The 27,905-nt window shown below is 40.3% G+C and overlaps 1 protein-coding gene across 2 annotated transcripts in view; it reads left to right on the plus strand.

Annotated features, from left to right (window-relative positions):
• The window catches only part of KCNN2 (potassium calcium-activated channel subfamily N member 2), a 306,088-nt gene that overhangs the window by 161,721 nt on the left and 116,462 nt on the right, over positions 1-27,905 (plus strand). For both annotated transcript variants that reach the window (XM_030192324.1, XM_030192323.1), the window contains exons 4-5: positions 2,353-2,494; positions 26,185-26,295. In XM_030192324.1, coding sequence (XP_030048184.1) covers positions 2,353-2,494; positions 26,185-26,295 — 253 coding nt within the window. The remainder of the gene's footprint in view (positions 1-2,352; positions 2,495-26,184; positions 26,296-27,905) is intronic.

Consider the following 27,905-nt stretch of genomic DNA (forward strand, 5'->3'; position numbering starts at 1 on the left):
GTAAACCTGCCTAACTTTAAGTGCGGCTTATAGAACAACACTTTTTTCTGTGCCAATTTTTTCTGCCCCATAACTGGGTGCTATAAATTTGACACGTGTATGCAGCGCACTGAGCGCTAATTCTGTAATGGCATCTTGACACCCAGATTTTGTTATAGAACGCTAGCGTAATTCAGTATCTGTGCGCCTACATTTAGGCACACACACATGTGCAATGTCAATAGCAGGCCTAAGTGGGCATGCAGGAATGTGGCACTTTAACATAGAACATAGTATTCTTTATGTTTTATGCATGTAAATGTTGGACACACTGATGCGCCTCCCCCTGTGAATGCCCCCTTGCATTTAATCACTAAGGGGCCCTTTTACAAAGTGGCATAGGCAGTAATGTCGAAGTTGGCACATGCTATTTCCTGCGGTAGAAAATATTTTTCTATTTTCTATCGGAGGGGGGAGGGGGGAGGCATTCCTGGCAGTAATCATCAGCATGGCCACATTGGTGCATGCTGCGTGAGTACCGTGCATGTAGAGTATGAGCCCTTACTGCTCAATCAGTGGGTGACGGTAAGGGCCATTTACTGCCCGCATATTGAAAACAGCCTTTTTTCCCAGCTGCGGTAAAAATTGGCCCTTTGCGAGCCAAAAACACATGCTTACACTACAGCAGGCCACTTTTTACTGCAGCTTAGTAAAAGGACCTCTAAGCAAGTCACATGCTAAAGATATAGAATATAACTTAGCACCTGATTAGAACTTAACGTATGTATCTGTAACAGTCGTGCACATAAGTGCTTGTATTTTATAACTTATGTGTGCACTTGACACTTAAAATTAAGTTACAGAATGAGGGGGCATGTTTGTAAAGTGCTCTTAAAATTGTTGAGAAGTCTGTATTTTTTCCAGTCTCAGCCTGAGACCTTTGCATTTCTTTTAAAGCAACCTAGGACTACATTTCATTTAAAATTGTAATTACTATTAATCATGCAATTAAAAGTATGTTATTTATTTATTATTTTTTCTACTGCATCTCCCTGTGATTCTGGGGAAGTCACTTAACCCTCCATGGCCCAGAGTCACAATGAACAGCAGTAGGAAACAAAAATAAATAATATACCTTTAATTGCACTATTCATTGCGATTACAAATTTTAATTGAAATGCAGTCCTAAAAATATTAAAGAATAAAAAGTATTGAAAAGAAAAAAATACAAAATATAAATTGAAAAATTAAAGAATCTAAAACAGCCAGAGGATGTAGTAACAGTGGTTAGTGTATCTGGGTTTTAAAAAGGTTGGACAAATTCCTGGATGAAAAGTCCATAGTCTGCTATTGAGACAGACATGGGAAGCAACTGCTTGCCCTTGGAGTTGTAGTATGGAGTGTCACACGATTTGGGTTTCTGCCAGGTACTTGTGACCTGTCTTGGCCACTGTTTGGAAAACAGGATACTGGGCTAGATGGACCATTGGTCAGACCCAGTATAGCTACTCTTATGTTCTTACCATTGAATAACTTTATCGTGGAGGTCTTTTAACAACTACATGGTTAGCATGTTTTCTTCACATTACTTCATAGAACAGAACCCACTTAATCCATCCAGGAGAATTTGAGTCAGCTCAACTACTGTGATTGAACATAGGCTGGCTCCACTTAACTTATTATGATCTTTGTTAAGGCAGTTTTGTGAAAACAGAGCTTATTTGCGGCCCTGTTTACTAAGGTGTGCTAGTGTTTTTAGCTAGACACTGATAGGCATATATGGCTGTCTCTAGCGTTAGCACATGCTAAAAACGCTAGCATGCCTACAGCACAGCTTAGTAAATGGGGCCCTTGGTTTTGCTATAACAATGGATTCAAAGACTTATTCAACAAGAGTTGTTCGTTGCTTATTCTTAATTACTTTTGAGTATTTCTACAAATGTTCTTTGACTTTGAAATTGTAAAATATGTTGTGTAGATGAATGAAAACAAACTCCTGTTTTAATGCATTTTGAATTATATATTTTTTAAACACCAGAATGTGAAAAATTGACCAGATATGAATACACTAATTTCTAAGAAGGGTAACTTTATATCTCTTTTCTACAGATGAAACAATGTTTTACCCACTCAAATAATTTCTTTTAAAGTTTTCCACTTCACATGCAAGGTAAATGTTCCTGTAGCTGGGTTGAAAGCACATGCATACTTTGAATTTTCAAAAATAGCCACATATTTTAACTCAAGAAAAGTATGTGCACAAGTTAGCAGGTGCAAATGTGTCCAAGTACTTTGGCTGGGATCATTTTCAAAGTGAAAATATGCTCATACTTTTTTTTTTATAAATGAATATTTTATGTTTGCTTCTTGTAGGTACCATGATCAACAGGATGTTACAAGCAACTTTCTCGGAGCAATGTGGTTAATTTCAATAACTTTTCTATCTATTGGATATGGTGACATGGTGCCCAATACATACTGTGGAAAAGGAGTCTGTTTATTAACAGGGATTATGGTAAGTTTATTTTTCTGTGTAATTTCTTCCTTATACTTTTTATTGATACAATTATTTTTATGTCTATACATATTTCTCCTATCAATTGTTTTCTTTTGCTTTATGATAGATACTCTTATGATAACCTTTGTATTACATTTATTTTTTAACAGCAGAATGCTTTATTTTATGTTATGAGTTCACATAGGACCATGTGCTTCTTCTCATTAGTAACAGCCTCTCTGAAGGGAGGTCATCTTTTGTTTGTTTGTTTTTTAGTACAAAATGAATCAAGCAGATAAATTTGTCGATAGAATTTGTGCTGTAAAGTTGCAATAGAATTTCTCAACTGGCATCAAACTTTGGAACCTATTTTCTACCCACAGTGGGTTTAATTTTATATAGGCATAAGCTCTGTTTTATCCACATAAAGGACTAGATTCTATATATCGTGCCTAAAAATTTGGCGCCAAAATGAAATTTGCCTAAGCATATTGTATAAAGTATGCATTAATTTAGATGAATAATCCTAAATTTCCACGCAGTATATAGAATACACCGAGCATCGGTCTGAGCAACTAAATTTTGTCATGGGCAGCTATGCCAAGTTTATCATTTATCGTGTATTGCAAGCAAGTTAAAGTAGTTTATAATAAAAATAAAAACAGAAAACCTGAAAAGAATGCCATTTATGGATAGGAAAGGATTAACTACCTTTACCATTCAAACACTATTTCAGTCATACAAGAGAAATAGTCATAGACATACAAATAAAAACAAGATGATTCATAACAGAAAACAAATTCAATAACACACACAATTTTCATCCAACCACCCCTAGTTTCCCACTGTAGAACTGACCCTGGCCTACACAGTAAAAGCCTGCTGAAAAAGTACGTTTTTAATGAAGCACAAAGGGATGTGTAAGAAGTTTCAAGCCAAAGATATTACGGTAATGAATTCCATAATGCTGAAGAAATAAAATAAAATGTGCTAGATGTAGTGGATTTCCATCTAGCTTTAGAGGGATGTAGGACAACTAACCTATTGTCTTTTAGTGAACGTAAGGTACAAGAGGGTGTATAAGGAATCACAATGGAAGCAAGGTAAGCAGGACAACCATTGTGAAGGACCTTATGAGTCAAGGTTAGAATTTTAAATTTAATCCTGAAATCAATAGGTAACCAATGAAACTGTTGAAGAAGAGGTGAAACATGATCAAAATAAGATGCTCGGCAGAGTTTATGAGCTGCAGTGTTTTGTAAAGTCTATAATCATTTAAGATTATGTTTAGTAATCTTTGCATAGATAATATTGCAATAATCATACCTGGAATGAAGAAAAGTATAGAACAAGGAACAGAGTGCATCAAAATCCAATAAACTATGAACTGACCTCAATTTACGTAGAAAAAAGAAACCTATTATAACAACCGGAGATATCTGAGGACCAAAAGACAAAGCAGAATCCAAAATCACTCCAAGATAACGGAAAGAAGAAACAGGAACAATGTGCCTGTCTAACCAGAAAGGAGTAATATTTGGTGGAGAAAGTGACCCAGCAACCCAACAGGCTACTGTTTTCTCAAGGTTCAAAACTGAACGATGGTCTCTTAGTCAGCCTGTCACAAGTTCTAAGCAAGTCTAAAGTGGCTGTAAGTCAACTGAATTCAAATCTAAGTAATACACTAAAAGAAGGTCTTCTTCATAAGAATAAAAACTAATCCCCAAAGATTGAACAAGTAAAGCCAAAGGGCTCACAATCTAAATTTTGGACCTGGGGCAGTGGAGGAATAAGTGATGTCCAAGGTCACAAGGAGCTGCAGTAGGAATTAAACCCAGGTCACCAGGATCATAGCACGCTGTACTAACCATTAGGCTACTCTTCCACTCCCTCACACCCCCTCATTCTGCATGTTTATGCACACATTTTTGCACTTAGTGTGCAAAATTGCATGCACAGGTTATAGAATTGTGCCAGTTATATACGTAAATTGACTGGCAGATTAGTCGCTAATTGGCACAACCAATAATCACTGATAATTGGTGCTAATTGACTCTAATTTGTGCTTATGCGTGTATCTGCACTTAGTCACTATCTTATGTCAGTTTTGGGGTGGCTTTAGGCCTATAGACTTCAGGGAAGTTAGGTTAAATTAGATATTTTCTTCCTAAGTGTCCAGACCATGCCTGAACTGTATTTTTAGGAGAATTCAGCTGTCAGCATTATTGATCCAGGCTGGTATACCAAAGAGTATTGCAACATGGAACTGGACTGTTTACTCAAGGTGAGATCATGGGACAGAAGAACCATGGTGCAAGGTCAGTAGGGTCACGATGATCTTGGACAATTATGCCTGCCCAAGAAGATGGTCAGAGGGTAGGTCTGCGGAGAGTCCGCTTTGATGGGCCTGTCAGAGAATGGGTTGTGTATGCTTAAGCTGACAAGGCCTTTGCATCATAGGACCAATCCCCATGACATAGCCCTCATTAAGTTGGACTAATTATAAAATGCCAAGCTCCATTACTTCCATGTTAGCCTATCAACAGCCAATGACAGGACATACCATCAATGGCTATGGAGAAATTCTGTATAACATGGGATTTTCTGGATATTAGCCAAAGTGGAGAAAAATGTCTCACCAAATTGGTTGGGGGGGGGGGGGGGAGCAAGGATCTCTCCCTGGACAAAGGTGAGAAATTCCTGTTTAGATTGAGCTAACATCAGAAATGCTGCTACAGTGAAATTCTGTTTTTAAATCAGACTCTTCTTGGAACAGTACTTGCCTGACAGCAGATAGCAGTCTAAAGCAAATGGGGTAAGCTAGAGTAAATATGTGGTATTGACACTGTGTGAAAACATTAAACATAACATCTTATTGAAACACAGAGATTGTAAGTTTCTACATATTTCTTTAATCAAACTTTTAATTAAATTGTTAATTAATTTGTGTACCTATTAATTTGAGACAAATAAAAGCTATACATTAATTCCCAAGTAAAGTTGTATTCACTGAGCACCTCTCGCTTATATAAAATATAGCATTAAGAAGGTGTTCAGGTAAATGCCAAGTAAGGTATAAACAGATCGTTTAACAATTGGTGGAGCAATGTGGGAAACAAAAAGGGTTCATTTTGAGAGGATCTCTTCTATAAATAACCTTTTAGTGCTATGTTTGCAGAAGTATTGATTTGTCCCTTGGACCTGATGCAGGACACTAAATAGAAAACATGAAGCTGAACACATACACAATTATGTATTTAATTGCCAGTAATAGAATTTGCACTTATCCACAAATTCTATAAAAATTACTAAAGTTTATGTGCGCAAATTTTGGTACACACCCAATTTAATTAAATAATAAGCCAATTAGCGCTGATAATTGGCTTAACAAGCAATTATTGGTGCTAATTGGATTTAATTAAAATGTGTGTGTAAATTTTATGCGTGAGCCCCAAAAGGGGGCGTGGCCATGGGAGGGGCATGGGCATTCCCACAGTTTATGCATGTTATAGAATAACAGGGATCTGTGCCTAATTTAGGCACGGAGATTTACACCAAGGTTTCGTTTGTGTAAGTGGTCATGCCTAATTGTAGTTGCAGTTGCCGGTGTTAAGCGTTATTCTGTAAACAGCACCTAACTTTAAGCGCTGTTTATAGAATAGTGCTAAGCATAGTTTTTTTTAGATGCCATTTACAGAATTTAGTCCTTAGTGCACAGCATCCTAGCACCTACATTTCAGCAAGCTTTTTAGAATTACCTCCTAATTGCAAGGCAGATTCTGGACACGCCCCCTGTATTTACCACTCAGGCTTTACACTTACGTATCACGCTTTAGTAAAAGGGCCCTTAGTTTGGCTAAAGCAGTGGTGATATTGCACTGTATGCATATATTTTATAAACATGAACCAAAAATAAGGGGGTAGACCAATGTAGTTCTAAAGAAAGTGGTTTATTGACTAAAAATGACTCGATGCAAAACTTCGTTTCATTGCCACATGTGCCTGCCTCAGGAGTCTATTGTACAGACAGCCAAAGTTGGTAAATATGGCAAAGAGTACATTCACTAATACAGCATCAAAAGTACTGTTAAACCAAAACGCCAAAGAGCGTGAAGGTGCAAACTGCTCAGGGAAACGCATTTACCAGCTTTGACTAACTGTACAATTGGCAGGTGCATGTGGCACCAAAATGCAGTTCTGCGTCAAATCATTTTTAGCCAATAAACCACTTGCTTTGGAGCTACATTCTACCCCTTCTTTTTTGTTCTTGCTTGTGCATATATTTTATAAAATGTGCACGTCCACACATAGAGTACATGTACAAACCTAAACCTCCTTTGGAACAGGTGTAATTTTTTACATGAGCTGCTGAATTAGTTATATACACCTTTTTCTTACTTTACTTATTTTCTTTACTCTTTCTCTAAATTGTAATGTCGTTTATTTATTTATTATTTATTATTTATTTTTTTTTATTTTTTTATGACATTTATATCCCACATTATCCCAAGGAGTCTTGAGTTCAGTGTGGCTCACAATAATTAGTCGATAAAAAACATTAAAAGGTGAAGAAGAAGTATAAGAGAAATATAGAGTACATAAATTATTATTACAGTAAGAGATGAGAGAATAACAATGAAACAGTACATTAAAGGATTATTATCCTGGATAACGTATAGTCTGAGTTGAAGCATGAATTGTAAGAGTACGGTAAATTGATAACATAATGTGTTCAGGTAAGTAAAACACAGTTAAATTTGGGGTAAACATCTCATAACTGATATAAAGGAAGTTAAAGCAGAGAATTATTGTTCTATTGATAAGAATTAATTAAAGAGATGTGATTTCAAATATTTTCAGAACTGTAGATATTTAATTGATGTTTAATTTTTGGGGGTAGTAGATTCCACCATTTTGTGCCCAGATGTGAAAAGCCAGTTGAAAGAACAGATTTGTAAACAATCTTTCTACAGCTGGGAAAGTGTAATGTAAGATAGTCTCTGGAATCAAGGAATTCATTGTGCAGAGGAAGTTCTGTAAGTTCCTGCATGTAGTTAAGGACCATCCCGTAGATTATTCGGTGAATAAAAGCACAGATCTTGATCTAGCTTTTATAGGTAACCAGTGAAGTCTGATTAGTAAGGGAGTAGCACTACTATAGCATTTTACGTTATTGATGAGGTGGGCTGCTGTGCTTTGAACAGTTTGACGTTTCTTAGTAGTGTTTTAATTCTTCCTTTCTATCCCGGGAAGAATTGCCCCTCTCCCACAATGGACATGTGTCCAAATGGACGAGGGGAGTCTCCCAGAAGGCTTAAAATATATTCCTCTAACATGACCTCTTTCATCTGACTCCTGATATCCGTGAATATCAGTAGATGTGTAAGGGTCCTACCCATAACTAATTTAGGCTCAGGAGGTTAAGCATCCTGCTAGTCATTAGTTAAGAAGGAGAGAAGACAGATAGCAAGGGTAATAACCTTTATTACATCTTACCACAATAACACAGTAGGATCAGGAATACAAGCAGATAGGTGGACGGCCGGACGGCACTTCGTGTAGCAAGTCAGAAGGTCTTCTAAAATGCTCAGTTTTTGCCCTCTCTTATATACAATTTCGAGTACATAGAAAACCAATGCATTCCATTGACTCTAATGTAAATTCCAAACTGGCTGACCACAATCCTGCTCACAGGAAAGTCTCCCTCCCCTCTTGGACAGCTAATTCCCTATTTTCTTTGCACCTGGCATGAATCACTCATTTCTCAACTTGTTTTTCTAACTTATATTAGAGAAAAGTCCACTTTGTAATTGATAGTTTCCATTTTAATTTTCTAATCTTCCATTTTGTTTCATTTTTTTCCTTGACCTAACTTTTAAATTTAAGTCATTCAGGCCTTTTCCTAAGCCAGACAACTACACTTGGCTTTACCATCAGGCCTCTATCTGTGCTAACAACTAGGCCATACTTTTCCAGTAAGTTCCCAGTTATGTCAGCCATCAGATTTCTGACTCAACCAAGGTCTGTAATAGCCTGAGCTCTATGACTGGGCCCGCCACCATTCCAGTGGGGGGTCTCTGGCTGTACCATAATTATACAGTAGTCTAGCTGTGTTAACACTAGGGATTGAATCAGGAGTCTGAGGGTCGAGGTTCGTAAATAGGACCTAATGCGTTTTAATTTCCACACAGCTTTAAAGGATTTGAATACAACTGAAGAGATTTGGGAGATTTTCACACTCACCCTCTTATCTAGATTTATGTAATTTCTTATGTAAACCACTAAGACTTCTAATGAGTGGTTTATCAAATCCTAAATAAACCTTACGCTTGAAACACTGCTTGAGCTAGTTCAGAGCCACAAGTGTGCAATAATTGCTTCAGTGTATCTGGCCTTGTGTAGGTACCCTCTTTTCTAAATAAATATGATCTTTATGAATCCACAGCACAAAGAATGTTTTGAATTTGTCATTGCATTTCAATTTGCTAGTGAGAAAGTAGTATCCTGTGATTGACCCTTCTTCCCCAAATCACTTTTCTCATTTTATTTTGTTCTTCCATATTGCATTTTTATGAAAATGAAAAGAGCAAAATACAACATAATAAATCCTCATTTACTAAGACATGCTAGCTAGGTTGTGGAGACGAAGATGGTATCAGAATTTAAGAAACCGTGAGGCAGGCATTGGGATCCCTAGGAAAAGGAGGAGCTAGTGGTTATTGAGGAAAGACAAACTGGATAGGTCATTTGGCCCTTATCTGCCATCATGATTCTATGTTTCTGTGCGTCTTCTAATCATGTATGGTTCCTCGCCCTGGTCAGTCTCCTTCTCAGCCTCGCCTCATTTCCTGCAAGTCACCTGAACCTGAGAACTCAACCTTTGGGGAACCGTGACTGGTCCATGTGAAGTTCCTGTGGGTTGGACGACCGCTTGATCCTTGGAAGGTCAGCACAACAGCTCACCGCATTTTTGCGTCACCAGGGATGTGATAGATTGCTGAAGCCATGAGCTCGCTGGACAAGCCATCTACTCCAGATCTAGCTCAGGCCTTGCAACAACAACAGATCCAGCTTCAGCACCTCTTTGGAGTCCTGCAAGATACGTTCCGTGCCAAGAGTAGCACCCGCACCAGCAGCTTCCGTGCCTATAGCGTCTGCACTTTGAGTTCTGGACCTTCCACATTTTGACGAAACACCCCAGGCATGCCGGGGGGTTTTGAATCAGTGCCTTATGCACTTTGAACTGCAACCGATAAAATCAAGGTCACTTACATCCCTTCTGTCTGGACATGGCTTGGCGTGGGCCTCGCCGATATGGGAGCAACAAGATTCCATTCTCTCGGATCTACACGCTTTTCTGAGGCGATTGCAGTTGGTCTTCAACAAACCAGGACAGCCATCCTCAGTGGCCAGTGAACTTCTTTGGTTACAGCAAGGCTCTCTTTCTGTCAGAACCTATGCTGTCCGGTTTCGTACCCTAGTCTCAGAGCTACTTTGGAATCACGAGGCTCTGGTGGCTATTTTCTGGCAAGGTGTAGCGGAAAGAATTAAGGATGAGCTCGCTGGTTGAGAAATTCCGAATACACTAGATGAACTGATTGTTCTCTGTATTCGGACTGACGTCCGTTTTCAGGAACAAGCACAGGAGTAGGCCTCTGCCCGTTGACCTATACTTCCAGCGACCTCTGATCCCCACAGGGCCCTCAGTTATAGCCAGTGAATAAACTGAGGGAACCCATGCTTGTGGGGTGATACTGACTCTCCAAGAAGAGAAAACACACCGAAGGTGTAACAATCTTTGTTTGTATTGCGGTGAATCAGGACACTTTGCCAGCAAATGTCCTCAGAAGCCAGGAAATGACCAAGCCTAGTGTCCATAGGGGACATGTCATTGGGCCTACTTTCATTTTCCCCACTTTCCCTTTGCACCATTCCCAAGGAACTCCAGTGGCATATCTATATAACATCTAAAGCAATGCCACACTGTATTTCTCATACCGGAATTGGTGATCGCCATCTCGGTACCATGTAAGCCACATTGAGCCTGCAAATAGGTGGGAAAATGTGGGATACAAAGGCAACAAACAAATAAATAAATATATCTAAGGCAGAGGTTCTGGCTCTCCTTGAATCAGGGGCAGCCAGGAATTGACTAAACAATTGCGTGTCTCATCCATTCACGGGGACCCATTGCCTAGGCTTATTAACTTGGTCTCGACACCCCTCTCCCTACAAGTAGGGGTCTTACATTAGGAAGTCCTGCAATTCCATGTTCTACCCCACTCTATAAAGCCTGTGGTCCTTGGCATTCCCTGATTATGATGTCACTCCCCATTGATAGATTGGTGTACCAATGATTTCATCACCAGGGGTACAAATTGCTTCCCATCATGTCTGATGCAGGTCCGTGCAAAAGGAGCTACTACTCCGAGTTTGCCTATCACTCCAGACCCAGGCCTTCCTGGTCTTCCAGAGGCATACCATGACTTTCCTGACGTCTTCAGCAAAAATCAGGCAGAAATTCTACTGCCCCACAGAGCTTGTGACTGTGCCATTGATCTGTTGCCTTTCTGAGGCTCAAGGGCAGGTTTATATCCTGTCCCACCCAAGACCCAGGCTATGAGTGAGTACACTGAAGAAAATCTCCATAAGGGCTTCATTCAACCCTCCACCTCACCAGCATGGGCTGGCTTCTTCTTTGTTAGCAAAAAAGACGGAGGATTGCATCCTTGTATAGACTACAGGGGTCTGAATAACATTACTATAAAGACCTATTTTCTGCTGCCACTCATTCCCGCACTTATTGACTGGCTCCAAGGAGCCTCCATCTTCACTAAGTTGGACTTCCGAGGAGCCTACAACTTGGTCCTAATCAAAAAGGGAGATGAGTGGAAAATGGCATTCAATACCCATGATGGACACTTTGAATATCTAGTGATGCCCTTTGGACTATGTAACACTCCAAGTTTGTAAATGACATCTTCCAGGACCTGTTATACTCTACGGTCATTGTCTACTTGTAACAACCTCATTTACTCCATTTCCGAGTCTGAACATCAAAAACATGTCAGAACCATCCTTCAATGGTTGAGGAACAGCAGCCTATATGTAAAACTTGAAAAATATGCAGTGGTATTTAGAAATGGATCCTGAGAAACTTTGTGCCATTAAGAATTAGCCTCAACCTTCCGGATTGTGACCCTTACAGCATTTCTTTGGCTTCACTTACTACTACAGGCGATCATTATTCAGTGCTTGCAGTGCCTCTCACCACCCTCACCAAAAAGGGGTCTGACAACAAAGTTCGACCACAAGAGGCTTGTGATGCCTTTCAACGATTGAAAAGGGCCAATTTTACAGTGGCATGATCCTACCTGACCCTTCGTCCTTGAAGTGGATTCTTCCTCTGTGGGGGCTGGAACAGTCCTCTCAAAAGCTTCTTCGGAAGGGCAATTGTACCCCTGTTTTTCTACTCCAAAAATTCACACCCACTGAACACAATTACACGATTGGGGATCATGAACTCCTTGCCCTAAAATTAGCATTAGAATAATAGCAACATCTCCTGGAAGGGGCCCTTCAGCCGTTCACGGTCATCACTGACCATAAAAATATCATCTATCTCTAAGAGGCTAAACGTCTAAACCTCCAATAAGTCAAGTGGTCACTGTTCTTCGTATGTGGTCACTGTTCTTCATATGATTTCACTTTCATCTGGTATTCCGGCCAGCAGAAAAGAATCTCCGGGCTGACGCCTTGTCTAGGTCCTTTGAACTGATGGAACTACCAGATGAACCCCAGTTCTTTTTGGATCCCACAAAGATCTTGGCCGCTACTAATCTTATTCCACCTCCTGGAAAGGCACTTGTGCCCACCCAAAAACGTTGAAAGGTCCTATACTGGGCTCGTTCCTCTCTGCTAACTGAACATCCTGGTATCCAAAAAACTGTGTGTCTGATCTCCCATCACTACTGGTGGCCCCAGGTGGCTCAAGATGTACAATACTTCATTCACTCCTGTTCTAAGTGTGCCCAACTTAAGGTCTTGCACGCTCATCCGTGGGGTCTGCTACAACCCCTGGCCATTCCTAAAGAGCCCTGGCAAGAGATAGCTATGGACTTCATCACTGACATTCCTTTATCCAGTGGATATACAGTGATCTGGGTCATGGTAGATTGGTTTACAAAGATTGCTCACTTTGTTCCCATGCCCAGTCTTCATCTTCCATCTGCAGCCGACCTGGCGCATGCATTCTTTCAGCACATCTTCTAACTTCAAAATCTCCCTTCCCGGATCCTTAGTGATCGGGGATTCCAGTTCACGTCCCACTTCTAGCAACGGCTGTGCACCTCAGGAGTCCGATTACAATTCTCAGCCTATCATCCACAAACAAACAGATAAATGGAACATGTTAATCAGAACCTAAAGATCTTTCTCCGAATGTATGTCAACGCCTGGCAGGATAACTGGTCGGTATTGTTGCCATGGGTTGAATTTGCATACAATAACAATTCCCATGATTCTTCCCAGATGTCATCATTCTATGCTCTCTATGGCCATCATCCATATATTCCATGGGTTGAATTTGCATACAATAACAATATCCATTATTCTTCCCAGATGTCACCATTCTATGCTCTCTATGACCACCATCTATGTATCCCATTGCCCATCCCATCCCATCCCATCCCTGGCCACTCCTTTCTGAGTTCAGGATTGACTGGGAACCACTACATACCGTCTCCTTCTACCTGCTGCTATATAAATGTGTAATACATTCCATGTATCCCTTCTCAAACCCTATATGGGTTCCAAGTGACACCCAGAACAGATCAAAACCATGTCCCCCGCTCTTGATCCAGATCTGGAATACTAAGTTGAGGAGATCTTGGATTCAAAGCATTGAGCAGGATGCCTATACTATCTTTCTTGGAAGGGATATGGCCCAGACGATAACTCCTGGGAGCCGGCCACACCAGACCATGCCTCTACATTGATTTGCAACTTCCACTCCCAGCATCCCGCAAAACCCGGACTTGGAAGGAGAAAGGTCATTGCGGGGAAGTACTTTCACTGTCACTCACTAGAGCACGCCTTCTCATGTCATGAAGGACACATTTCCGGGCAGTGACGCAGCATTCTGGAACAACAGACTGCAGCGAGCAGAGCAGGAAGCACAGGAACCAGCAGCAAGGCGCTCTAGGGCCAATGGACATCAGCTAGGTGGAGTGCTGATGTCAGACACACCCACTTCTTTTTCCGGGGTGCTCTCTCGCCCTTTGGGGCTTCAGCTATGAGTCTTTGCTGCTTCAAAGCTGTGACATATCTGCTCTTGCCCTGCCTGTCTACCTGCCTAAAGCCTCGACTGGACCTCCAACTGCTTCTACCTGCCACCTGCCTAAGACCTGGACTGGACCCGACCTCCTCTGACTGCTGCCTCCATAAGACCCAGACCAGAACTGACCTCCTCTGTCTGCTGCCTGCCTAAGACCAGCACCGGACCCTTGACCTTGCTTGCCTGCTTCCTACCTTGACCCAGACCGAACCCAGCCTTTACCTGCTTCCAGCCTGCTTAGACCCGGACCGGACCTTACCGCTGTCGCGGCGACTTACGCTGATTTGGAACCTGACTCCTCGCTCTGGTCAGTCTCCTCAGCCTCACCTCAAGTCCTTCTGGTCACACAAACTTGAGGGCTCAACCCTTGGAGAACTGTGACTGGTCCAGGTGAAGTTCCTGCAGGTTGGATGACCGCCGACCCTTGGTAAGTTCAGCACTAGGACTCACCACCTTTATGCATCACCAGGGACGGGACAGCTCCCCAGTGCTGACAGGTCCTATGTACCCACCCACTCCACTTTTACAGATTTCCATGGTAGCACTACTCAAAGTTGCAGAAGGAGTGGGATGCCATAAGAACTGTCAGTGCCAGAGAGCTAATAGGCCCTGTGTTGAATTCTGTGGCTCAGGTTCAAGCACTGTGTAGAACATTCAGCAAAGATGAGAACGGCTGCCTGAGACAGTGGAGGATCTGGATGGGATGTTTCGTGAAGGGAGAGGGAATGAAGAAGCACCACCCCTCCCTCTTTCCATGGGTGCCTACACTTAAATGCAGTCCTGGACCTTCCACATGGCAGGGCATGAAGGCGAGTCATTTAATCACAACACTTAAGAACCCTAAATCACAGAGTAATACCCCCTATGTAGAGGGGGGGGGGGGGTGATGATATCTGTTTCTGTCTTTCTCAGTGCAAGTCTACATTATATTGAGTCTCTTGGATGACAGCATTATGTCCACAACATAGGGCATCCTGCAGAAGAATATTTTTATGCATATAGATAAATAAAGGCCCTTTTACAAAGCTGTTGTAAGCACTAAAATGTGCAAACTGCAGCAAAAAATGGCACGTCATGTGGTACGCCGAGACATCCCATGGTAATTTTGCTAAGTGAGCGCACTACCCACGCACTAAAAAATAAAATTGATGTTTTTGACGCAGAGGGCGTGTCAGTGACAGAGTGGGCATGTGTGGCCATTATTCAAAAATGCTGAAAATCGGCCATTTTACCCCAGTGGTAAAAATGGCCTTGCACCCACATAAGGCCATGCAAAGGCCACTTTTTAACGCTGTTTAGTAAAAGGCCCCCACCATAGCATTTGAAATATTTTTTTATTTTTACATCAATTGATAATTTACCTTAGTCATATACATTTTCAGCAATGCTGAGGCTTAAGTTGACGTGATACTCAATGCGTGAAAAGATTTACAGTTGTTTTACAGTATTTTTGTGGAAAATTAGCCCTTTTTATTGCAGACATTCAAGTGCCTCAGTTTGGATTTTCCTTCATAGCATAATAAAGTCATATTTTATTTTATAAAACACCAGTCTTTCAAGTGAATCATTCTCGGTGTCCACAAAGGGATAGGAGCAATGAAACAAATTAGCTTCTGTTCTCACTTTTTGAGTGCCTCACTGAGCATGTTTGTGCCTGTTGTGGCCACAAATCATAACGATAAGGGAAAACTAGCCAGATTGAGTTTTCAGGTCTCAGTGCACTGAAGTGTGCATCAACTGCAACAAAAAAAATTGGAACTCAATTGAAGCATTTTGTTTAAAGAGCTTCAGAAGGACGCAGCCTGTTGGTTCAGATATTTTTTTAAATATCATTCCAACTGCATCCTCAAATTTAGAGTTGAACTGCCAAGTGACACTGAAATGGCATTCAGCTTTTTAAATAGATAAATCCCTGGCCTTAATTGGACAAAATTGCCAAAGAAAACATAATTAAAAGGTTGAGGTCAGCTCTGATGATATTGACCTCTGTACCATGCAGTTTTTCTGTTATACATACAGTGTTTGTATAAATATGCTGAATTCTACAGCGTTCTGTGCATTTCAGCTGGGATCTGTGAACAGAAAAGTGCATTATTTTCTGACCTAGCTGTTCTGTCCTGATTCAAATTATTAACTGCCCCTAGATTCTACTAGTTCACAGAATGTCACATACATCAATGATAACCCTACTACTGTAGCGTCCTGGTTCTGTACTCACACACTTACACTTAATCCTGAAAATTCGAAAGCCCTTAGCTTTTCATGTCAAAAAAACATATATTTTTCAACGCCATTATCAATAGCAGAATCTTATATCATCATTGTGAGTTCCATGAAGATTTTGGGTGTCATAAAAGATGATAAACTCTTCTACCACTTGCACATATCTATAATAATCCAAAAATGTTTCTTCAAATTGAAAATAATCTACTCCATCTGAAATTTTGTATAGGTCGTCCAGTATTTGGTACACAATTTAGGGTGTGGATCTAGTAATTGGCTAAATTGGTGATGATAATTGTTGGCCTTAACAAGCGCTAATTGGCACCAATTACTGGCTATGTGTGGGTCTGCAACCCACGCTTATTCTATAACCTGCTCACCCAATTTATCTTGCATGTAACTCCAAATGGGGTGTGGCCAACAGAGGGACATGGGCGGGTCAAGGACGTTCCTAGGGTTTAGGCATGGAGTAACAGAATACTTATTTTTTCATGCCTAACCAAGACTAGTTAGGCACGACAATTCACACAGCCTTTGGCAGGCATAAATGCTCACACCTATAGTTAAATTAAAGAAATAATCCTAGTAACATCACCATAAGTAAAACACGTCACTGTTGCTTATAAACATTCTTAAAGATTATACAGGGATCTTTAGATATCACAGCACAGATAATGCATTTCAACAACTTCTTATGCAGTACTGCGTAATCCTTATTGATCCCAATTTTTAATGTTTTATATAAATATACTTCAGTCTCTTATCAAAAACTCAAAAGCCACTTAGCTTAGAAAAAAACTGGAACCTCTGCCGACATGGCCAAGTTTTAACTTCTTCTTCAGGGTAGAGATCCAAGACGTTCCATTTGATCTCTCACTCAGTATCAGGAGGTTTGATTTGGAGACACCTATAGCTAGGCATGAAAATGACTTAAGCTAGTTTTCTATAGAGATTGCCATACGCATCATTTTTGTGACTATCTTTGGGCACCATTTACAGAATCCCACCCTATCTGTATTCTCCTTTACTCTTTTATTAAGTGACGTGGACTATTGTAATGCACTTTTTCATGGCTTCCATTTATTAGATACTAATCCCCCCTGTTTACTAAACCGCACGCTAATGCTGACACAGCCCATTCACTCCGAATGGGCTGTGTCGGCATTGCCGTGCGGCTTAGTAAACAGGGGGGTAAATGTTACAAACTAATCTAATACAGCAGTTCTCAACCCAGTCCTCAGGACACAGCTAGCCAGTCATATTTTCAGGTTCTCTGAGGATAGTCAAGCCAGGTTATTCTCACATGTGGGTGACATCATCCACGGAGTCTGGTATGGAAACGCTTCCAAGCATAATATTTCTTTAAGAGCTCAGGGCAGTACTCCTATCAAAAGAATCATTATAGTACATACCATTCCTCCTTGCAGTAACACAAGATGATATTGGCCCTCTGTGTGTTAAGAAAATAGCTGAATGAAGTTTGATTCATTTTCCACCTGATGAGCTTTTTTAATGAGGGACTGTAACCCAAGTTTGGTGTTGATTGGTTCAATAGAAGTTGTGTTTATGGAGAGTTAGCTGCTTGAAATACTGTTTTCTTCTTAGAACCTTTATTTGTTTTTTGTATATTTGTTTTGTTTTGTGGCTGGGTGTAATCAGGTTCTTAACAATAGTTTTTATTTCTAGCTTTTTAAAAAATAGGTGATACATTGAGACTGCACCTTTTGGGTATGTAAGTTATTTACTTCACCTTTTTTTGAAGCGAAAGACTGTGGTCCACTACGTATAGTAGTCCAAACAAAGGAGTACTGTGACCAGCAAGGCGCCACCAATGACAACAGGAAGACGGAGCTTATAGTAGAAAAACTTTGTCATTTGTGGTGCCTTGCTGGTCTCACTTCACCTTTTTTTGTCTAATTAATTTGCATGTTTTTATAAGTTTTCATATTTGTATTATTCTTTTGCACATTACACCAATGTCTCTTAGGTGTGTGTTTTAGTCTATGGTTTATTTATTTGTTTTTGAGTATTTTTATGATTTATACTAACACTCTTTTATGTGTTTTTAATTGCCCCTGATGCAGCCCTTGAGAGGGTGAAACATGGCCGTGTCGGGCTTTTAGTTATTTGTGTTTTATGCTTTGCTGTGGTGAATAAAATTGGACTTTGGACTTCTATTATCGATCTGCTGTTTTGTTGCCTTTTCACTGTGGATACTTGACTGGCTGTAAACTTGACTGGCTAGGTGTGCCCCGAGCACCAGGTTGAGAACCACTGATATAATATATTTGTCAAACGTATCAAGGGTGCAAAGAAGAATGACCACATAACACGTCTATGTAAAGAACACTGATTTCCGGTATCTGCAAGAATCCCTTTTAAGATCCTCTGTAGCCCAAAAATTACACTCTATCAGTATCCCATTGTTTTTATTAATCTCCATACACTTTCCAGAGCATTGTGCTCTGCTCACAGAATCTCTTTGTAATGCCTCTTTTCATTATATTTCATTATATTTGATTAAACTATATTTGCAACTCCATTGTCAGCGTATGGTCCCATCACTTTAGAATAATCTTCCCTCTTACTTAGGCATAGAATCATCTTTTCCTAAATTTAAATCAGGCTTAAAAATAAATCTTTTCAATAAATCTTTTGAATACAAATTTTTTGCCCATTTTGTTTTGGAGAAAAGACAGCTGAAATTGAAAAGCATATAGCACATACCTCTCCTTCCACTCCCTTCAATGTTGCATTGTAATTCCACAATATTACTTTCCCTTTTTCCTATTGTTATAATTTCTTTCAACCCCTTTATACACTTGTCATTGTAAACCTTCTTGATGGAAGCAAGTCTGAGATATTGGAAACTCAATCAGAATCAGGTCTTGAATTTCATGCCATGAGCCTTCATTCACAACTATGTAATGATTTTTCCCTGCATTTTAAATCCCTTATTAACTTGTATAATTCAGTCATTAAGGGGTAATAGGATATGGGCTTGGGTCCCCTTCTGTACAGTGCACTGCAACAACCACTAGGCAACTTTGGGGACTTGCTTGCTTCTCTAATGGGCCTGGCCATAACATCTGAAGCTGTCATAGAGGTTGGTATATACTATTTCTTTCACATCTTTGGGGGGGGGGGGGGGAAGGGGTCAGTGACCACTGGGGGAGTAAGGGAGGATAATTCCTCAATCTCCAATGGTCATTTGGTCATTTAGAGCACATTATTTTGACTTAGTCATGATTAGAACAGGTCTAGATCAAAACATCTAACTTTTAGCCCTGCATGTTTTTGCTTTATTCCATTATGGCAGAAAAATGCCCTAGTTTTGGGAATACCCAAATCCTGCCCCTTGTGATTTGGATGCCCTGCAGATGAACTACATAGAAAGACATCTTAAAATTTTTATTTTATTACATTTGTACCCCATGCTTTCCCACTCATGGCAGGCTCAATGCGGCTTACATGGGGCAATGAGGAGCTGCCTGTGCCTGAAGTGGGAATTGAACTCAGTTCCTCGGTTCCCCAGGACCAAAGTCCACCACCCTAACCACTAGGCCACTCCTCCACTCCAAAAAATAGGTTTCAAAAATAGCAATTTGGTCATTCTGGACAAAAAAAGTGTCCACCTGCCAGTTGTGCCACTTCTTGTACATTTTTCTGTTTCGAAAATAAGCCCTGATATAGAGGGAATTCAATAAGTGACACCAAAACATTGGGTGCCAAAAAAAGTGAGCGCTAAGCTCTATTTTATAAAGGGAGGGTGCCCTTTATAGAATAGCATTTGGTGCACATCTGGCACCTAACTTATGAAAGCCATACTTACACCAAGGCTGGCACCCAACTTAGATGTGTTTTGGGCAAATTCTGTTTCCATGCACAGCTTTTTGGAATGCCCCGACATGTACCTGGCCACATTTCCTTTTCAGATATACACGATTGAAGTTAGGCACTGTGTTATAGAATAGCGTGAAGTGAGTTGCAATTTTTTAAGACTGCCAATTAATATCAATGATTGGTTGTTAGCACTCAATTATTGATGTTTCCAAGCTCATTAGTTAATTTATTTGTGCGCACATCTCCGATGCATGCACAAAGTTGGGCACAATATTTATTTCTGCATTTGTACTCCATGTTTTCCAATCTAGATGTTGGTTCAATGTGGCTTACAGTTTACTTCACTGTAAAAACTGTTTAAAATGTATTTTAGGATTTGTGCCTGTTTTAACCCATTGATATTTTAGATGTCTATTTCTAAAATGGATGTTCCTGCTGCACAGTGCATAGAAATCTTTTTCTCCATATATTTTAGAGAGAGATGTCAAAGAGGCAGTGAAAGAAACAGAAGAAATACCACCTAGAATGACAACTCCAGGAGGGCTAGCACTGAAAATGCTAACAAACACCAGTATGGCAACCAGGAAGTCGTGCAGTACACTCATTAGAAGATTCTCAGTCAGCATGTCATATATATAGTCAGTAGAGCACTGTATTGTATTATACCTGATGCAGGCGGATGCCGAAACGTGGCCATGTTGGGTTGATGTGCTAACAAATTTTATACTGGTTGCCATACTGGTATTCATTGGTGTTTTTACTGCTGGCCCTCCTGGAGTTGCCACTCCAAGTGATATTTCTTTTTTACTGGTCCATATATTTTAGGACAGGCTCTATGTCACCAGATCCTGTTCTAGAATACTAGCGAACCTGAGACGTCTCATCCTGGATGTCTCAGTTCCAATTTGTACATCCTTTCTCTTTTCTGATCCAAAGAAAAAGGTGTTGCTTTTAAAAGCTAGTTAAAAAAATGTACTAAGTTAGTCCAATAGCAAAGGTAGCATCTTATATACAATTTTCTGTTTTGTCTTATTTCTCTTCATTACCTTTGAAAGTGGACTAACACAGCTACCACATCATTACACCCTTTCTACGACCATCTTTATCCAGAGTTCAAGGCAGGGAACACAGAAATGCAAAACTATAATACTATAAGCAATATGTTTTGTTTGTGATACTTCTCTCTGTCTTTATTAAATTGTAAGCTGCGAAAAGCATGATTGTCTACCAGGGGGTTAATTTTACAAACCTAAGGCAACATTTGCATGTATAAGAAAAGAATTATACATGCAAATGTTGCCTTAGGTTTGTAAAATTAAGAAAAGAATTATTCTTGCAAATTGACATATGTGTATACCTTTTTTATGTATAGTACAGCTAGGCAGTCGCTTCAAAGGAATGTTGTTCACAGTTAAAGAGTGTAAACCATATGCACATAGTGTACACTCATTCCCAATAGTACATGCACTATGGGCCGAATTGTGTAAATGGCACAAAAAAATGGGCACCAGGAAAGATTGGCACTAAATGCAATTCTAATAAAGGGTGTGAGCCCTTTATAGAATTGCGCTTAGGGGCCATTTTACTAAGCTGCAGTAAAATGGGTTCTGCGCTAGAGGCAGGGGCCGTTTTTGCCACACACTGAGGCCTTTTTTTATCACAGTGGGTAAAAAGGCCAAAAAAAAGACATGGCCATGTGGTAAGTTTGCTCTTACCACATGGCCATATGGGGGGGGGGAGGGGGGGGAGACTTACCGCCACACACTGAGGCAGCAGTAAGGGCTCCCACTCTAAGCTGGCAGTAACAGGGTAGCCCGTGGTGCTGCCGGATTACTGCTGGGTAACCCCTTGCGGAAATATTTTTGTATATTTTTGCTAGCACTGGAAATACCGCATGCTAGAGGTAGAACTACTGCCATCGCCCAAGTTGGGTCGGCAGTAGCTCCTGATTAGCATGTGGTAACCTACAGTGGGCTTACCACCGCTTAGTAAAAGGGCCCCTTAGTGCCTATTCCCGTATCCTAACTTTGGGGGCCAGACGTACGCCTGCTGAAACCTGGTGTAAATGCTGGTGCTGAAGTTGGACACAGTGACCCAGTATTCTGTAACAACGCACGCAATGTTTCAGGATACCCTGACATGCCCATGCCCACTTTTGAGTTGTGCCCTATGAGATTTGGGTGGCAAGTATTACTGAAGAATAGTGCGGAGCCAGATGTGCATGATTGGTTGTTAGTGGCCAGTTATTTCTCGTTAATAGCTCGTTAACATATTAAGTTACACATGCCTCTCGGGATTTTGTCCAAATTTGGGCATCCAATTCTGGGCGCCATATATAGAATCTGGGGGTATGTGCGCATAGTACACACTCAATACGCAAACTGAAAGATTTCTGGGCGCTCATCCGTAGTATGCAGTGTTTTCTCCGTATAGAAAGGAGGCAGGCCATATTTTATAATAGAAATGCACATATAACATAGCACTGTTATCTGTTAGTACTGACACCTGATCAATGGGACACATAAGGCCAGATTCTATATATGGAGCCTAAAAAATTCGCACAGAATAAATTTCCGCCTAAGTGTATTCTATAAGCAGGTCCTAGATTTAGGCATGGTATATAGAAGACGCTTAGCTGATAGCCCAGTGCCTAGAACTACGCGCATCCATTTACACCAAGGAAAACACAGTGTAAATACCGGTGCGTAGTTTTAGGTACAGAGGGCCATATTCTATAAAAGCGAGCATAAATTGTGGAACGTCCACAAAATGCCCATTTCCCTGCCTGTATCCACGCCCTTTTTGGCTCCACACATTAGAATTTAGGTGCTGCAGAATACGCTTAACGAGTCGTGTTCATAAATTCTTATTATTGCTTGTTAAGTGCCATTAAAAACGCTGATTGGCGTGTTAAGCCAATTAAGTTGCACACATTGTTATAAAATACACTTGAAATCCAGCACAGAATGCTAGGCGCAATATATATAATCCGGCATATAATCTCTAACGTCTTTGGAACCTGGGGCTTCGAAGAGTGTTTGGTGCAAAGTATATTTTCTGAAGAAGATTCCCTAATGCTGGTCACTGCACATGCAAGGTTATAAAATATTCCATATATATAATCTAAGTGACCCCACAAACACACACATATTGAAGGTGTTTATAAAAATGTAGTTTATATGTATATTAGCACTTTATAGTATGTTTCCATTATGATAGCTCTTTTTTGTGTGTTTATGGTTATACACATAGTGCTAAATATACATGTATCTTTGGAGTGGCTATGCATATTTTATAAAAGGCTCATCCCTTGCTAAGCCTTTTATTAAATATTTGCATAGTTCTAAATGGACAGACTTAAGATGTTAATTTACTCTATGCAAAGTTTCTTTACTATATTGTCACTGTGACAATCTATTTAATACTTCTTATCATATTTAGCATTACACATTACAAGCAATTAACATGTAAAGAGAATAAGGTAATGTATAAGGTAAAAAGGAAAAAAAAGCAAAATAAATCAACTCACTAAAAAAAAAGAAACAGCTGCAAAATAGATGCCTACTACCAAACCCCGAGTATTTGAAGGAAGATACAACATTAATAATTAATGGAAGACTTATCATAGGGGAAAAAAAGCAAGAAAAAGATGGTAGCAGTGCAGGATCTACAATTACTAAGGTGCAGTAAAAATGGGGCTTTTATTCCAACCTAATTTACCACATGAGTGATTAACCTGTGGTAGCTCATTATCACAGGTTAGTCACTCCTGTGATATATGAATAATGCTTCTTGCAATGAGCCTCTCAGCCAGCATTATTTTTCCATCCCAGGAGCACTGGGCTGCAAAACTGTGGCCCTGTGCCCCCCGGGGTACTTCTTAAAGGGGCCAGCCTAAGTCACAGTAAGCTGCCCTCTAAGACCCCCTCAATCTCAACCTCCTACTAAAAGCCCCATACCTGAGATCCTCTTTCTAAGCCCCCCAAGTCAAGACCCCCCACATCTATACAGCACCCTAGTTGCAAAGGCCTGCCACCCTGCCATAGGCCCCCTGAACCTGCCTTGAAATATCCCTGGGGTCTAGTAGAGACAGGTAGGAGCTATTCCCATTCTCTTCTGCCCTTGCCAGCACCAGGTTCAAAATGGCTCCGGTGACCCCATGTGATAAGTCTTACGGTATTTAGTTATTTGGATTTTGCTCACACCTTTTTTATTGGTAGCTCAAGGTAGAGTTACATTCAGGTACACTGGGTATTTCTCTATCCCTGGAGGGTTTACAATCTAAGTTTGTACCTGAGGCATTGGAGGGTTAAGTGACTTGCCCAAGATCACAAGGGGCAGCAGTGGGATTTGAACTGGCCACGTCTGGATGTCAAGACTGGTGCTCTAACCACTAGGCCACTAAGGGGTCAAATTGCCATTGAGCAGCTGTCTACTGTAGGGATTAAGGTATGACACCTGCTTAATCCCCTAGCGGTTGCTGTCTCCCCTCTCTCTCCCCTGACAGTGAAACGGAAAGGGGCATACCAGGCTGCATGACAGCTTCTAGTATTATGGGCATTCTTAAGCCGATTGGTTAATGCAATGGACTGTAAACCAAGGGGCACAAGTTCAAATTCCCCTTTAAATCTTTTAATTCTTTATTTATTTATTTATTTATTGTGAGGCTTCCAGGAACAGAAAAATATTTACTGTACCTAAATATATAAGCCATCTGCAAACCTGAACGGTATTGAAGTGGTCCCAAAAAAAAAAACCAGGAAGGTCCACAAGATCAGAACGGCAAACAGGTGAACAAACCAGAATGCAGACCGAATATGAACAAACCAGAATGCAGACCGAATAAAACCAAAGTAGAATTTTTTGAACAAGCAACAGAACTACAGGGATGAACATAACACGCAACTTGGCCAAGTTTCACCCCGTATTGGGCTGCCTCAGTGGCTATAAATACTGTTAAAAACACATCAAAATAAATATTGCAAATAAATAAGAACTCATAAAAATATGCAGTGCATAAGTCCAATTATTATAAAAATAGATTAAAAGAAATATATATGACATCTAAACCACAGCTACTCTAAAAGTGCACAATATATGAAACCAGCTATTTGTACACTTCAAATATAAAAGGAGATAATGTTAAATATATAAGGGCACTCTAGCTAAATTCATAACATAAAGCTGAAATACATCCACTATAGATAAAAGCATAGCTCAAATCAATTATTAAATACAAAAGGCTCGTACATTGAAAACACAAATACACCAAAAGTAAACTTACATACCCAAACTGGTGTGTGGTAACTGCAGGCTGGATGGAAGCAGTAAAAACAAATACAAAGGGGCCAAGATATAGCCAAAAAGTCAATCAGTTTTCACGAGGACATACTTGTAAACACGGTTTCAAAACAGTGCTTAAAATCTCTCTCCCTCACAGATACAGGTTCTGTTGCAATGTTAGCACCTACATTAGGGGCCCTTTTATTAAAACACATTAAAATCTGGGCTTAATGCATTGTAAGACAGGAGTTTCTCACACAGTAAACCCAGATTTAATAAGTCTGTATATAGGGCTTTTTAATTTTTACCTTTTTTTTGGCAGGTCTTGCATTAATTTTTCCACTAGTGTGCAGGACTTCCAAAAAATTAACACAGGAGCACTCTTTAGGAGTCTGTGAATGCACTAGCTGAATAATGTTTCCATGCCCATTCCCATGTCTTTGATACTTATCCATCACAAGATTCTTCTTGCTAAGAAAAAGTTAAATTTCAATTAAAAAACAAATTAAAAAAATATAACTAGAAAAATATTACCGCAGGGGGTTACCTGGCAGTAATCGGGCAGCACTTTGCGCTGCCCGGTTACCCCCCGGGTTAGTGTGGGAACCCTTACCACCACCTCAATGGGCGGTGATAAGTGCTTCTTCCCCTGAAATGGCCATGCGGTAAGTACAAACTTACTGCATGGCCATTTTTTTTTGGGGGGGGGGGGCTTTTTACATGCAGCGGTAAAAAGGGCCTTAGTGCGTGGCAAAAGCAGGCCATTGCTGCTAGCACAGGGCCCTATTCACTTCAGCTTAGTAAAAGGGCCCCTTAACGCCCACTAACGATTAGGAACATAATAAGCTTCTTATCATTTAGTGTGTGCTAATCATTAGTGTACCTTATAAAAGAACCCCTAAATGATACATTAAAAAAATAGATGCATTTCATATGTTGTATGTGTATAGTGTGCATTTATTGTTAGGTAAAGGAAGAGGTATTTTGTAGTCAGGCTAACTTGCAGGCTTTTTTCTGTTTGCAGGGCGCTGGCTGCACTGCACTGGTGGTAGCTGTGGTTGCCAGGAAGTTAGAACTTACCAAAGCGGAAAAACATGTGCATAACTTCATGATGGATACCCAGCTAACAAAAAGAGTAGGTTCATAATGTATCTTGCACTGCTGTGTACAGTTTACCTACCTACTGCTGTCCTGAAGATTAGGAAGGCTTGTGAAATTCAAGATGTTGCAGCATTAATTTTGTTAAATTTCATTTTCAAAACAAGATGATGTGAATAGAACGAAAAATGAAATAGACCTTTTTGACTTTTATAGTCCATAAGCAAGTAACCCAATTCCAATTTATATGAATACTTTCTCATAGGGCAGATTCGCAAATAAGTGAATATTTAAAAGCTCAGGGGGACCAGTGCAGTACGAATGCTGGCTCCTCCCACAACCAAATGAGTTGGATTTGGTCGTTTTTGAGATGGGCGTCCTCGGTTTCCATTATTGCCGAAAACTGGGGCCGACCATCTCTAAGGTTGACCATCTCAACATTTAGGTCAACCATCTCTAAGTTTGACCTAAATTTCAGGATTTGGGCGTCCCCGACCGTATTATCGAAACGAAAGATGGCCGCCCATCTTGTTTCGATAATACGGGTTTTCCCGCCCCTTCGTGGGGACGTCCTGCGAGGATGCCCTCAGGTAAACTTGGGCGCCCCATTTGATTATGCCCCTCACTGTGTGCCACCAAAAGAAGATTTTTTTGTTTCTTCTCTATATCAAACCCAGTCATAAAAATGGCTGTTATTCAGTGTGATAACTGTGGTGCCTTAATACTTAGGGAAATCATTTGGAGCCTTTGAGCTTTCCCCATCTGTGTCTAGTTATCTTCTATGAAAAGAGTTGATTCGACTGAGGAAGCCTTAAGTGCACTTGGATAATTAGGTTCCTACATTGGCTATTGTGAGGGTAATTTTGTAAGAGAACATCTGTGAAAAGTTCACAAAGGAGGCTATTTTTATGCTTGTTTTATAAAGACCACATAGGCATCAGAGTGCTTTATTTAAAGGCTCCCAAGTCTAGCCATAATAGTGTACAAATCCTCATTTACAAATATACACGTGCTCCAAAGAAGGTGTAAATCTGTGTGTATACTGTGCTGGCGGATGGGAGGGGGGAGGAGGAGGATTTTACATACAACTTTAAAGTGAGGTTAAACTGAGCTTTGTTTGTATAATACTTCATTACTATGTTACAAGTGCACTGTATTTCTTGGATCTTTGTGGCCATAAGAAAGATTTCATTTATTTATCCACATTTCTATTCCGCACAATCCTACGTTCTTGGCAGATTACAAGGATCACATACATAATAATAAAAACACATCATCAAGAAACCAGAAGCCTAACTGGCAGTGATTGTTCCAATAGCCTTGTACCTGCCCAACCATCTCATTAACCCTTGAAGCCTCCTAGTTCCCCATATGCTTTCAAGAACAAAAACGCTTTCAGCTGTTTTCTAAAAGTAAGCAATGTTCATGATAGCTTATTTGTTTGTTGGTTCTTAGCATTGTAATATTCATGCTGCATTTGTTTCAATAAAAAGCCTTGACATACACACACACACGTTCATCACACTTATCTTCCAGCTTACTCAAATTATTCCTCTGGGAATGCCTATGCATTTAGGGATAAGGATCTTATAAAATTATGCGTTACAGCAATCAGTTCGTAAACTGCTGACATTTTAGTTTTTTATT

The sequence above is a fragment of the Microcaecilia unicolor genome, chromosome 2 (assembly GCF_901765095.1).
Source record: "Microcaecilia unicolor chromosome 2, aMicUni1.1, whole genome shotgun sequence".
Classification (NCBI taxonomy): domain Eukaryota; kingdom Metazoa; phylum Chordata; class Amphibia; order Gymnophiona; family Siphonopidae; genus Microcaecilia; species Microcaecilia unicolor.